This window comes from Elaeis guineensis, chromosome 2, assembly GCF_000442705.2.
Source record: "Elaeis guineensis isolate ETL-2024a chromosome 2, EG11, whole genome shotgun sequence".
In the NCBI taxonomy this organism is placed as follows: Eukaryota; Viridiplantae; Streptophyta; class Magnoliopsida; order Arecales; family Arecaceae; genus Elaeis; species Elaeis guineensis.
The window spans coordinates 101,188,659-101,202,494 of NC_025994.2; the positions used below are offsets into that span (position 1 = coordinate 101,188,659).

At 36.8% G+C, this 13,836-nt stretch overlaps 1 protein-coding gene across 1 annotated transcript; it reads right to left on the reverse strand.

Annotated features, from left to right (window-relative positions):
• Positions 1-11,835: 11,835 nt before the first annotated feature.
• Positions 11,836-13,564, reverse strand: LOC140855475 (tyrosine decarboxylase-like). Its single transcript, XM_073251358.1, has one exon. It carries the CDS (start codon positions 13,420-13,422, stop codon positions 11,902-11,904), a length of 1,521 nt encoding a protein of 506 aa, XP_073107459.1. The 5' UTR covers positions 13,423-13,564; the 3' UTR covers positions 11,836-11,901.
• Positions 13,565-13,836: the final 272 nt, after the last annotated feature.

Consider the following 13,836-nt stretch of genomic DNA (forward strand, 5'->3'; position numbering starts at 1 on the left):
ATGGTTTGCAGCTGATTCACGAAATGTCAGGCTAGGGTTGGCAACAGACGGATTTAATCCATATGGTAATCTTAGTACTGCTTATAGTATGTAGCCTGTTATGGTATTTTCTTATAATTTACCACCATGGAAGTGTATGAAATCACCTTTTAATCTATTGGCCTTGTTGATCCCGGGTCTCCATGCCCCTGGAAGAGACATAGACATATTTTTAGAGCCATTGATCGAAGAGTTACAATATTTGTGGGAAGAAGGATGCGAAATATATGATCATGTTGTAGGAGGCATCTTTCGTATGCATGCAGCACTGCTTTGGACAGTTAACGATTTTCCTGCATATGGCGATATTTCTGGATGGTGTACAAAAGGGTATAAAGCATGCCCAACTTGTAACGATGATATTACATCGGACCATATTCGTGGAAAAATTTGTTTTACCGGCCATCGACGTTTCTTGCCAGATGATCATAGATGGAGGAGAAGTCTTAAGTTCAATGGCAAGCATGAACGACGTGCGCAGTCAAGATTCTGGTCTATGGACAATATTTTAAATCAGTTACCCAACCCACAGGATGTCATATTTGGTAAGGGTTTGGCCAGCCAAGTAGGGGTGCGATCAAGTATCGAAAATTGGAGAAAAAAGAGCAAGTTGTTTGATCTTCCATATTGAAAAATGCTTCTTCTTCGACATAATCTTGACGTCATGCATATTGAAAAGAATATATTTGATAATGTATTTTATACCATTCTCAATATCGAAGGAAGAACGAAGGATACCGTGAAGGCTCGTCTTGACTTAGAGGATATGCGGATTAGAAAGGAATTACATTTGATTCGACGAGGAGATAGGCTGGTGAAGCCATTGGCATGTTATATACTGAATCGAAGAGAGAGAAATCAATTTCTTTCATATTTGAGATCAGTGAGGTTTCTTGATGGATACGCCTCAAACTTGAAACGGTGCATCAAGTCGAAAGATGGGAAGATCGTCGGGATGAAAAGTCATGATTGTCATGTACTTCTACAGCATGTGCTCCCAGTTGGTTTGCGCGGATTGTTGTCGGATAATGTGTATGAGCGTTACTTGATCTGGAAACTTATTTTTGGGACTTATGTGCGAAGATATTGAGACGAAGTCAGATCGACATATTGGAGAAGAAGATTATCATTACTCTCTGTAAGCTCGAGATGATATTTCCTCCCGCCTTCTTTGATATCATGGTGCATCTTTCTGTTCATCTTCCACATGAGGCTAGATTGGGTGGGCCAGTACATACAAGATGGATGTACCCAATTGAAAGGTAATTGCATGATATTGTAATATTTATTATTCATTATTGTATTCTTATTATATGTGATATCAATTAATAATTTATTGAATAGGGAGATGCGTGAATACAAGAGTGCCGTCACTAACAAAGCACGGCCTGAAGGTTCAATAGCAGAGGCACATGTTATGAATGAATGTCTGACATTCTGCTCTATGTACCTTCAGTGAGTGGAGATCAAATTTACAAGGCCACAACGGAATATCGATGTTGACGAGATTCTGACCGATGGATTGTCCGTGTTCTCCAATGTTGCCCGACCATATGGTAAAAAAGATTTTCGAATGTTGACACCACAAGAAACGGATGACATGCATTGGTATGTGCTAAACAATTGCGAGGAGGTAGAAGCGTACATGATGTGAGTATATACATTTAATTTTTATTTGATATATCAATGAATGTACGTAGACTCTAAATTAAAATATACATGGTATTACTGTATCACTTCAGAGAACACGAAAGTGAGCTCAGAAGAAGTAATCCTACATTAGCAACGGCACGACATAGGAATCAATTCGCATCATGGTTTGACGAACGGGTAAGTTATGTTCATGTTCATCCATAATTAAAAGTTTGTTTATATAGTATTTTTTTTGTCAAATTTAACCTGCTTATTGTTCTTTTAATTGTAGATAGCTCAGCTACGTATAGACAATCCTAACTGTATCAGAATGACTTAGCTGCACTTGCACGAAAATCTGACAGACGTGTATCAGTATATTCAGCATGCATAGTCAATGGTGTGCGATTCTTAACGGAAGATCGCGATCGCGATCGAACCACACAGAATTGTGGAATAAGCATGGAGGGTGAGCAAAAGGGTGAAATAATAGATTTTTTTGGTGTTCTGCATGAGGTTATAGAGTTGAGATATAGTGGTCTTCGACGGATTGTGTTATTCAAGTGTCGATGGTATGACTTAGGACTACACAGGCCAATTGTTATAGATCCTCAACTCGTCAGTGTCCACACTGGTCATGTATGGTATGAAAGTGATCCTTATATTTTTGCAAAGCAAGCAAGACTAGTGTGGTATATTGATGATAACAAAATGAAAGAGCCTTGACGAGTTGCAATAAGGGCTCAGCATAGGCATTTATTTGATCCTGCACTTTTCACATACCCGAACGATGAACATCTTGAGAATGAAGTCTGTGCAATTATTGAAAACGAAGCATATTAAATGCAAGCACCAGATAACATATTAGTGCCAGATGATACGATTGACATAGGACAATTACAAAGAGACGACTATGAACCTGAGGATGTTTCTGTTGTTGGATCGTCGATAAGGGCACGGACATGAGCACGATCCAATAATGACTTTATTAACGACGATGATCATAGCACTTCAGGGTCGAAGTCTTCTATGACTCCCGTCGAAGATGACTATATGGACACGAGTTCAGAATCTGAGAATAATAATTAATATGAATAAGTAATTCAATTTATTTTTTTTTGTTATATCATGTAATACTTGAGTTTTTTTGATTACGTACTGATTTAAATTATTTTAATCATTGCAGCATCATGACTGGTCCTGGACGTAGACATTCACGGGGTAGGCAGCAGGCTCCGCTTAATGATACACATCCTCACTTTAGCATTTTGCATGATGAGTCAGAGGATTTAGATGAGACTCAGTTGCCTGAGTCCACAGAGCAGACTAGTGCTCAGCCAGAGCTTGCCCAGCCGGAGGTCATGGTACCGCGCATCATCCCCTTACAGGTACATCTCTATCAATTTATAAACCATATATATTTTTTTGTTATATGCATTTAGTGATACATGATATATGTTCATTTCACCAATTTTTACATGTAGGAACACAGCATCGACGTGCAGTGCGTGGTCCTAGTAGGGGTCTTGTTTTGAAAAAATATATGCATACACACAATGAAAAACCGAAGGTACAGATATTTCGAGATCATCCGGTTGGCACAGAGGCTAGTATCGTCGCAAATGAGATCAGTTTGTATATGTGGAATCATTTTTCGTGGGCTGCTGAAAGTTTCAAGCATGTAGCTCCTCGATACCGTGATGCTCTAGTATCTCACATCAAGGTAAGAATTAAATTTGGATGTCTTGCATATCATTACATGATCCATATTATTTTTGGTTATATAAATAAATTTTTTATTATATGAATAATTTCATGTATTTGCTTTGTGGTATGATTACTGTGTAGGATAATATTGACTTCGAGAATTGCACTGACGAAGAAGTGACGGCATGTATTCTCAAAATGGCTGCAAATAGATACAGAGATTGGCAATGTAGGCTTCATAAATACTGCAATAACCTGCAGGCGAAGGGGATTGATCCTGTGACCCAGCCATACAGAAATTGGGCTGGGTCTAGTGACGATTGACGGTGGTTATGTGAGCATTTTGGAAGTGAGGCATTTCAGGTATGTCTAGTGTTCCAAGTTTTTTTAATTTTGTTATGTCCTTTATTGGTTATAATTGTATGTATTTTGTAGCGATGATCGGAGGCGAATAAGGTGATTAGGAGCAAGATTGATTCTATTCACACGCAAGGAAGTGCCTCTTTTGCACAGAGAATGAAGAGGATGGTACGTAACTACATTTGCAATCATACTTTGTAACTTCTTATTAAATATTTATATTATTTTGATATCTTTTTTTTCTTTTTTTTTTATTTGAACAGGGACTATCCGGAGTCGACGCCTATGCTAAATTCTATCAAAACAAGAGTGGCGAGTTTGTGACCGAGGAGGTGAGGCAGCGTCATGTAAGTATCATTACTCTACATTTTGAATACTTTTAAAGAGTTTGAAAAAAATTTATGATTTTATTTGGTTTATTGTGAAGGAAAAAATGTTAGAATTGAGAGAGCAGGCGACAAGGGAGGTGGGATCTGACGGTGATACTGGATCGCAGCAGGTTTGTTTGATGACAGATGATACGATTTTGGATACCGTCCTCGGGCGGCAGCTAGGATCTGGTCATAGCATACGGTCCAAAAAATCACGCAGTTCGTCATCCAGCCGGTCTGATGATGCATCGGTGCCAGAGGCAGTTAGGACATCCATGAGCATGATGCAAGATCAGATTAGTTACTGGATGAATCATAGTCAGATGCTCGAGAGGATCGTAGCTGCGGTGGCGGGACGGCTCGGTATTGATGCTTCTGAGTTAGCACCTCTACAGTCACATGATGCCGCCTCTGCACCACCATCGCGACACATATCGGGTCAGAGATCGATGCTTGGAGAAGGGAACGAGGCCAACGAGTCAGATCATACCTAGTTTGTACTTATTTTAAATTTAAAATGGTGTATGGACTTATATTTTTGTATATGACAAAGATGGTTATGAAACTTTTTGATACTTGGAATTGGTCTTTTGACTAAGAATTTTTTTATTGTGTTAATATACTATTTATTTAAAATATGTTTGATCAGATAATTTATATTTGAGCAGGTTTTTTTTTAAAAAAATAAAAATTTTATTTTTTATCCAAAATTTATTTTAGCGATGAAATATTAATTTCATCGCAAAAAATTATGAACCCAAAAAAGTAAAACTTTTATTATTCATTGCGACGAAATTTTTTATTTCGTTGCTATTTTTGCGACGAAAAAATAGTTTCGTCGCTAAAAATTATAATTTTTTGCGATGAAATTTTTATTTCATCGCAATTGTGGCGACGAATTTTTTTATTTCATCGCCCTTCTAGCGACGAAATTTTTATTTCGTCGCCATTATAGCGATGAAATTTTTTTTTCATTGCAATTATAGCAACGAACATTTTTTTTCGTCGTAATTATTGCGACGAAATTATTTCGTTGCTTTTTTGCGATGAAAAAATAGTTTCGTCGCTAAAAATTTTAACTTTTTGCGATGAAATTTTTATTTCATCGCAATTATGGCAACGAATTTTTTTATTTCGTCGCAATTATGGCGATGAATTTTTTTACTTTGTCACCTTTCTAGCGACAAAATTTTTATTTCGTCGCGATTATAGCGACGAAATTTTTTTTCATCGCAATTATAGCAACGAATATTTTTTTTGTCGTAATTACTGCGACAAATTTAGTTTGCGACGAAATCCATCGCTAAGTTTTACGACGAATTTCATTTTCGTCGCAAAAAATAAGAGAATATTTTTTGTTAATCACAATATTTAGCGACGAAATTATTTTTCGTTGCAATTTTAGTGATGAAAATTTAAGCTCTTGCGATAAAATATTTTCATCGCTAATACAGCACATAACTTCGTCGTCTAGGTTTACTATTTTTTGCGACGAAATAAAAAAATTTCGTCGCTAAGGTCTTTTGCTACGAGGCTTTCTCTACAAATTTTTAGCGACGATATATTTTATCGCAAATACTTTTAGCGACGAAAATATGATTTTTAGCGACGAAAAAATTTCGTCGCAAAAAATCAAATTTCTTGTAGTGTCATGTTTTTCAAACATGAATATCTTTCAAAATACAAGTCTAAAAATAATAAAATTTTCACCAATGGATCACAAATCTTTTGTTCTATCATTTGATGCTTTCAAATCAGGGTTTGGTAAAATTACGATTTTGCTCCTGAAGAGCAATAAGTCTTTTTCAAGCGAAAATCAATAGTACCCCTTCAAATACTTTGTAATCATCAAAATCAATCCAAAGAGCAACAAGAATGGGCATATCTATACAAAAAGACTTTTGGTATTAGAGCCGGGGTTTTGAGTTCTAACTTTTAATATAGTATGATGGCCTCCTCCAAATCCAATCCAATGTGCACCAGAATATTTTCTTCAATGGAGTTATCAATTGGAAGGGTGCCAGTTGTGAGTTCTCTCACATCACAACTAATAGGTGTGAGGGTTTCTGGGATTGAGTACTTGTGAAGAAGTGGTAAATATGAAGGAGATGAAACGTTTCGTTTCTTCTTCCTCTTCTTCTTCCTCTTCTTTTTTTTTTTTTAGAGGGCAAAGAAAGGGCTTCCAATCAGGGGTTTGGTGCTTAATATTTTTTTGTTTCAGTGACGAGTAAATATTGTCATTGAATTTTTTTCTGTGACAAGAAAATATTTTCTGTAACAAGTAATTATTGTCATCGATGCCTTTTAGTGATAGAATTTTAATTCTTGTCATGAATAATATTTTATTTTTCTAACTAATATTTTAGTTTTTTACACTTTTATTTAGTGACAAGTTCTAGTGACAAGAAAAAAAATTTTGTCATCAATAATTAATAATCTATGACAAGGATATTTGTTTGTCACTAAAATAAATCAATTGATGCTAATCAGTGACGAGCATGATTTCTTGTCATAGAATATTTATTTTCAGTGACAAAAATTTTTTTTATCACAAAATACTTGCCACTATAGATAAGATTTCTTGTAGTGATCCCCTACTATGCACCGCATGATGCGGTGCACAGCGTGCACAGCCGCACGCGCAACGGCCGGTGCGACGCACGCCGCGTAAGTCACTATCATGAAAAATGTGGCTTTAATTTGTATATATACACTCACACACACGCAAGCACACGTGAACCAACGATGTTTTCCTCTTTATTGCAGTGATGGCCGACCAAGCGGCTTAGAATAATAAAAAAAGAAAAATGAGTCTCTTACCTATTACATAATTAAAATTATCATCGAGATCGAGTTTCTCGTGGTAAAATTAAGGAAGGCTTATGGAACAATGGAGGGAAGCGATTTGGTTGGGTGGCGTGGAGGAGAGATCGGGAAGGGAGATATTTATAAAAGCCAATAGATTACTCGTTTGGTTGGTGAAGTATTGATTAGTTCGGATGGGTTGGCTGAGAGAGGTCAAGTATTGGAGCTTTTAATAATTTAGCTAGTTTAAATTTTCTGATACCAACGAATATTTGAATGATTGTATTTGAACAAGTTTACTATTTGATTTGGAGGAGTGACTTGGTTGACATGTTTGGTATTTATCTGGTTATTTAAAAATATTTGAGTTTATATTTATTTAGGTGTTACATGATCTTTAGGGCACTGTTTTAAGGATTGTGCGGCCGTGTCACGTGACTAACCAAGGTGCTGGGTTTGAGACATGATAGAGTGGCATCAGAGCTGAGGTTTAAGATCATTAGGAATTGTAATATAAGCAATATCAAAACTTTGAAATTAGGATCAACAGAGTTTAATAGATAATATTAGAGCTTAAAGTTATGATCACTAACGATATGATAGAATTATATTAGAGTTTAAGTTATGATCGCTAGGGAATATGACTTAAATGGTATTTGAGCCTAAGGTTATAATTATTCGGGATTGTAACTTTAGTGATATTTGAATTTGAGATTATGATCATGAGGAACATGATAGACATAAAAAAAAAATTTAACATTTGAATTTTGAATCAATAGATATTATGATAAAATTTATGCATAAGTTGTATATGATGTCTATAATAGAATTGACGAGTTATATCTTAGATTTCAATTAATAGGATTGACCTCAGTATAAAAAGTGTTGACCCTAGAATGAAGTGGGAGGTATAGATATGTTGTGTTAAGTATACTCGATGATTTTAAAATACTAAACTTATATTGGTAGAGATCATAATAACTTTTCTGATTTTAATGTTAATTATCTGATCATTATAAATTTTGAATTTATCAAAAAAAAATTAGTTAGGATGTGATTTAAGAAGAAATTACATCATACGAGAAAGAAATATTTTTGAGTATTGAACCTATAGGAGGTCATATATGAAACTCAAATTTAGATAAAAAATATACTTGAATTTTATTATGAGAATATGAGATATACATCTAGGTAAAATCTTTGGTTATTCAAAATATCATATTTAGATCTGATTTTTTGATTTCTTGAATTGCATTGAATTTCAAATCAAAAGTTTACTTTTCTAAGTGGATGTAAGATATTTTGATATTTTGTTAAATTGAATAAAAAATTAATTTTGTTAAAGTATGATATATACATTATGATAAAATTTTTAATAATTTGTATTATCATCTTTGAATTAGATTTTTAAATTTTTCTTGTGATTGTCGAAGATAGTGGAGTGTATTAATTATTCAAATCAAAATTTAGATTTCTGAGCTGATCTAAGGTATCTTGCTATTATTAAATTTTAAATGACTTATATAAGGGATAAGATTTTGCATGGATTTATCTATTGATGCTAGAGGTTGTGATGAAGGGAGCTTTATAAGAAATAACAAAGTTGATTTTACTTACAAAGGTGTTGACTTGAGTTCTTCTAGTTTGTTCAAGTTAGAGTTTATTCTTTTGCAAAGAAAGATTGATTTAAAAATTGCCTAAATGATTGTAAGGTAAATCAAAGGTTAACTCCAACTAATTCTAGACATGTTGGATTCTTGAGGAGTGGTGAAGCTTATGTAATGATTTCAAATATTGAAAGTAGATGAAAATTTAATTTTGATATGCTATGTCCAAGGAATGGTAAAGATGAAGAAACTTAAAATTTTGCTCTAAGTTTTATATGAAATTTGAAAGTTAGATCTATCTTTGATTGATCTAACATACCAGGATATTCTTATCTTTCGATAAACTTATATAGTATGATAAATTAAGATCAGAGTATGCAGTAAAAGCATGATGGTTTAAATTGATTAGAAATATTAATCCTTTGATTCAAAAGATATTATGATGGAATATATTAGTTATAAATAAGAAAAGATTTTATTGATAATGAAAGAATGCTACAAATTTTTGACTTAATCTGATCATAGCTGTGCAATTTTTATCAATAGGTTACTTCGTTGCAGATAATGCCAAAAAATCTTAGATATCTCAAATTTATTATTAACAGCTTAATAGTTCTTTTGTTAGTTCAAACCTAGAATATCTTGATATAGATCTTATTTTTCGAGATTTAACATTGTTACTCGAATTGATGTAGAAAGTTGAGATTTTTCTAAGAAGGAAGTCCAGTTGTTAAAATTGTTGGAAGGTCAAAAAAAAAGCCTATAATTATGAGGAGTGTTTGATGTTTATACTATCTATAGTTTCTATTAAAGGTAATAAGTTAATTAATCAATATAATGGATAAGAATTTTGGAATTTTAATATCAGATCAAAATATTATTATTTGTTTGAAAAAAAAAATTGAGAAACCAACATGAAGGGAATGAGGGTGAAATGTCAAATAATGTTGTTATATCAAGATCTTGTGAAACAAGTATTATGTAAGGTAGACTATTAAAAGCTCGAGGATGACATAAACGATGTACTTTTAAAGTTATTGATCAAGTAAAGCTAATTTCGAGGACAAAATTATTTTAAGGGGGAAGAATGTAATAACCCAGCCCATTTGGGCCTTTGGACTAGGCCCAAACTTTCGAAGCTAAAAATCCTTAAAAAAAAAATCCAATGTGCAGCGCATGGTAGAGAGGAGGAAGAAGACTCCAAATTAGAGTGTTCTTCGCTTCTGATTTCGTCAAGATCAGATAGAGGGGAGTCCAGTTAGGTTAGGAAAACCCCCTATAAAAAGTCTTCTCCTCTCTTAAATCTTCATCAAAGATTTTAAGAGCTCACTGGAACGTCTCCAAGGATCTTTCATGAGTTCTTGGATGGGAAGAAAAGATTGTCAGAGTTCTTCTCGACCGTCAGAGCAAGATAAGCTCCTTCCCTCCCCTTCCTTCTTTTCCTGGTTATCTTTTCATCGCCGGCGAGCGGCGGCAAGCTGTTGGATTTGAACTAAACAGGACTGTCCCTGTTTTAGTTGTATTTTTCTACTTGCTGCCGACAATAGTTACCATTGAAGGGGGCTATGGGTTTTGCTGTGGGTTTCGCCATTGTCGAGAACCACCATGGGTGGCCGGCGTTGGCCTTCTTCAGCTTCATGTGGGGGGGAGAGGAGAAGAAGGGGATCAGGTCCCTGTTTTGGACAAGGAGAAGAGAAGAAGAAGCTTCTTCTCTCTCTTCTCAACTAATTAACAAATTAAATTAGATAATTAATTAATCAATATATATATATATATATATATATTTAGATGGTTTAGGAAAATTTGGGAAGAAAAAATGTTGGGGACAAAGGTGAGGATCTCGATAAACTCCAATAGGAAATTTTAAAAAATTAATTTGATTTATTTTATAATATTAATTTAATATATATAGGAGAACAGTCTATCAAACAGGAGGGCATCGAGTAGGATTTTGACATGCATCCAGAACATAAAACAGTGAGTCTGATTTATCACTGATAGAGGTAAGAATCTCTGTACATATTACTAAATATACATATATAGCATTTTACTATTGGATTTGCTTGTATTGATGGATTTATCAGGATTGAGATATAATCATTTCTTGAATGATTTTTTGATATGATTTACATCATTTATTGATTATGTATATGTATCAGTGGTTGATATTGCGGTTATATGGATATGACATTCTTTCTCGGATCATATTGAAAATTTAAAAATTATTTGGTAAAAATAACATAAAATTAATGCAAAATAAAAAGATGAAAAATATATGGTTTGGATTAGTCTCGTCATAGAATAGCTCATCGGGAGCATATGCGTGGAACAATTTTTTTGGATTTATATTTGGATCAGCCAGCCTGAAGCTTATGCGTAGAACAGTCTGCCAAGAGCTTATGTCTAGGACAACCCCTACAGACTTTCATACGTAGTACAGTCAGTTAGGAACTCATGCTTAAGACAACTTTGATGGGCTTATAAGTAGAAATTTGATCGGATAGAGACTGAGGTAGAGCCTTAATTAGTCCAAAGCCAAAAAGAATGAAGGTTACCAAGCTGAAGTTGTGGAAAGATGAACCATATGTTAAGATCATGTAGATTAATACTGAATAAAGACCTCACTTGAGTTATTATGTATTCAATGCATGTTTATGCCAATTTTTGAGTTATTATATATATATATATTATGAGTTTTTATGAAATTGTATTGATATTTATATATTTTTCACTACATCCATTATTCTAATATAGATGTACAGTGATTTTTACTGAGTTGAAGAAGCTCATATTCTTTTTGTAATTTTATTTTCAGAATCACAGGATGCTTAGTTCGGATAGGTTAGGTGAGAGAAGTCAAGTATTGGAGTTTTTAGTAATTTAGCTAGTTTAAATTTTTTTAATACTAACGAATATTTGAATTATTGTATTTGAACAAGTTTACTATTTGATTTGGAAGAGTGACTCGATTGACATATTTGGTATTTATCTGATTATTTAAAAATATTTGAGTTTATATTTATTTAGATCTTATATGATCTCTGGAGCACTACTCTAAAAATTGTACGATCGTGTCATGTGGCCAAGTCAGATACTGGATTCGATGCGTGATGCATTACATAACCAGCTTGGTCCTTACAATATATGTATACGTAACAGCATAAAAGCATGCGTATAAATTTGATCGATCATCGAGAAGATAAATATATAGCAGAGAATAAAGGATATGTTATTTTTATTAAAATAAATTTGTATGAGAAGTACAACTACAAGTTCAGGAAGCTATTCTATGCACAGTTGACCACCGATCAACGTACGTAAACCGGAACGGACAAATTTTTTATTCAGAGATAGCATGAAATTAAAAGAAGTGAAGCTCGCTAAAGCGAAAAGAGACCATTGGAGGAAGAAATTTTATCACATGAACCATTGAGTAATAAACCGTCCGCTTTGGCTTGAATCAGCTTCCACGTAGCCTCCACATGCCTCATCTCCGTCAGGGTTGCTCCGATCGCAAACCGTACGACAAACATTCGGGCCACCACGGCATGGGTCATGAAAGCTTGCCCACTCGAGTTCACCGCCTCCAATAGCCTTCGGTTCAACTCCGATGGATCATCCCCTTGGAACCTGGGTTTAAGTCGGAAGCACACCAACGCGAACTTGCGCGGCACCACCACCTCGAACCTCCGGTCCATTGCCACCAACCTCTCGAAGTGCTCGGCCATCGCGACGTCGCTCCGTATGTGCTCCATCAGGTTGGCCATGCCGTACCTCCGGATGACCACCCACAGCTTCATGGCTCGGAAGCGCCGGCTGAGCGCGATCTGCCAGTCCTTGTAGTCCACCACCGTTTTGGCATCACTAGCCTTGTTCCTGAGGTACTCGGGATTGCTGCACAAGGCGTCAACCAATGAGGATGGGCTCTTGACCCAGAGGCAGCAGCAATCCATGTTGGTGAGGAACCACTTGTGGGGATTCAGGCTGAACGAGTCGGCCAGCTCCACACCATCAAAGTAATGCCGGAATTCAGGGCATATACCCGAACTACCGGCATAAGCTGCATCGATGTGATACCAAACGCCATACTCGTTCGCGACTTTCCCCAGCTCTAGTAGTGGATCCACGGCTCCAACAGCGGTGGTACCGATCGTGGCACACAGGTACAAGGGCACCAACCCTTTGGCGATGTCGGCCTCCATGGAGGACCGAACGCTGTCCGGAGTGAGTGCATAGTCCGACGCTGCTGATGTCGGGATGGCGCGGAAGTTGGATGGTGGGATGCCGATGAGCTTCGATGCCTTCTGAACCGTGGAATGTGTTTGATCGGATGCGTAGACCACCAGTTTGGTGATCCCATCGCCTCCCATCTTGGTCAAAGCGCTGTCTCGTGCTGCTGCTAGTGTGCACACCACCGCCTCGCATGTGCTCCCATGCAGGACACCGCCACCACCTTGGCCGCCGGAGAACAGGAAGGATGAGGGGAGCTTGAGCATCTTTCCCATCCAATCCATGACTATGCTCTCCAGCTCGGTGGCGGCTGGAGACGCGATCCAGTTGAATCCAACGACGTTCAGACCGGAGCAAAGCATCTCGCCGAGAAAGCCGGCGGTGCTCGCATTGGCCTGGAAGTATGCATAGAAGTTGGGGCTTTGCCAATGGGTGAGGCCAGGGAAGATGTCGTCGTGGATATCATCCAGAATGGTCTGGATGGGCTGAGGGAAAATGGGAGCTTGGTCGGGGAGACGCTTGCTCAGATACTCCGGCTCGACCTGGCTCCGGACCGGGTATCGCTCAATGTCTCGATAGTAGTTGGCTATGAAGTCGACCACCGCTCGAGACTCTTTCACCAAGACATCGGGGTCTAGTGGCTGGAAGGTCTCGATCGGGAGGCTGCCCATTTGGTTTGGCGGAGAGAGAGTTGGAGGAGTCTTAATGAGAACTATATATTAAGAGATCGAACTGGAGGAGATGGTCGAGATCGAGTTTCTGGTGGCAAAATTAAGGAAGGCTTATGGAACAATGGAGGAAAGTGATTTGGTTGGGTGGCCTGGAGGAGATATGGGGAAGGGAGCTATTTATAAAGCTAATAGATTGCTCGATCGTTTGGTTGGTGAAGCGAATAAATTAAGCTGCCCTGGGTGTGTTATTTTGGCTTGTGTCTCGAGACCCTTCTTTTTGAGCGTATGGATAACGTGACCATATGTCGGGACTCTACCACCGCCACGGCTTGGTGAGATCGATGTGGTAGCGAGCGTCTGGAATACTGGAGAGAGAGAGAGAGAGTGTGTGAGGATATACGTATATACAAAAGC

Excerpts from the sequence above, each read along its gene's own strand:
- LOC140855475 (XM_073251358.1), bottom strand. The coding sequence starts at position 13,422 with ATGGGCAGCCTCCCGATCGAGACCTTCCAGCCACTAGACCCCGATGTC.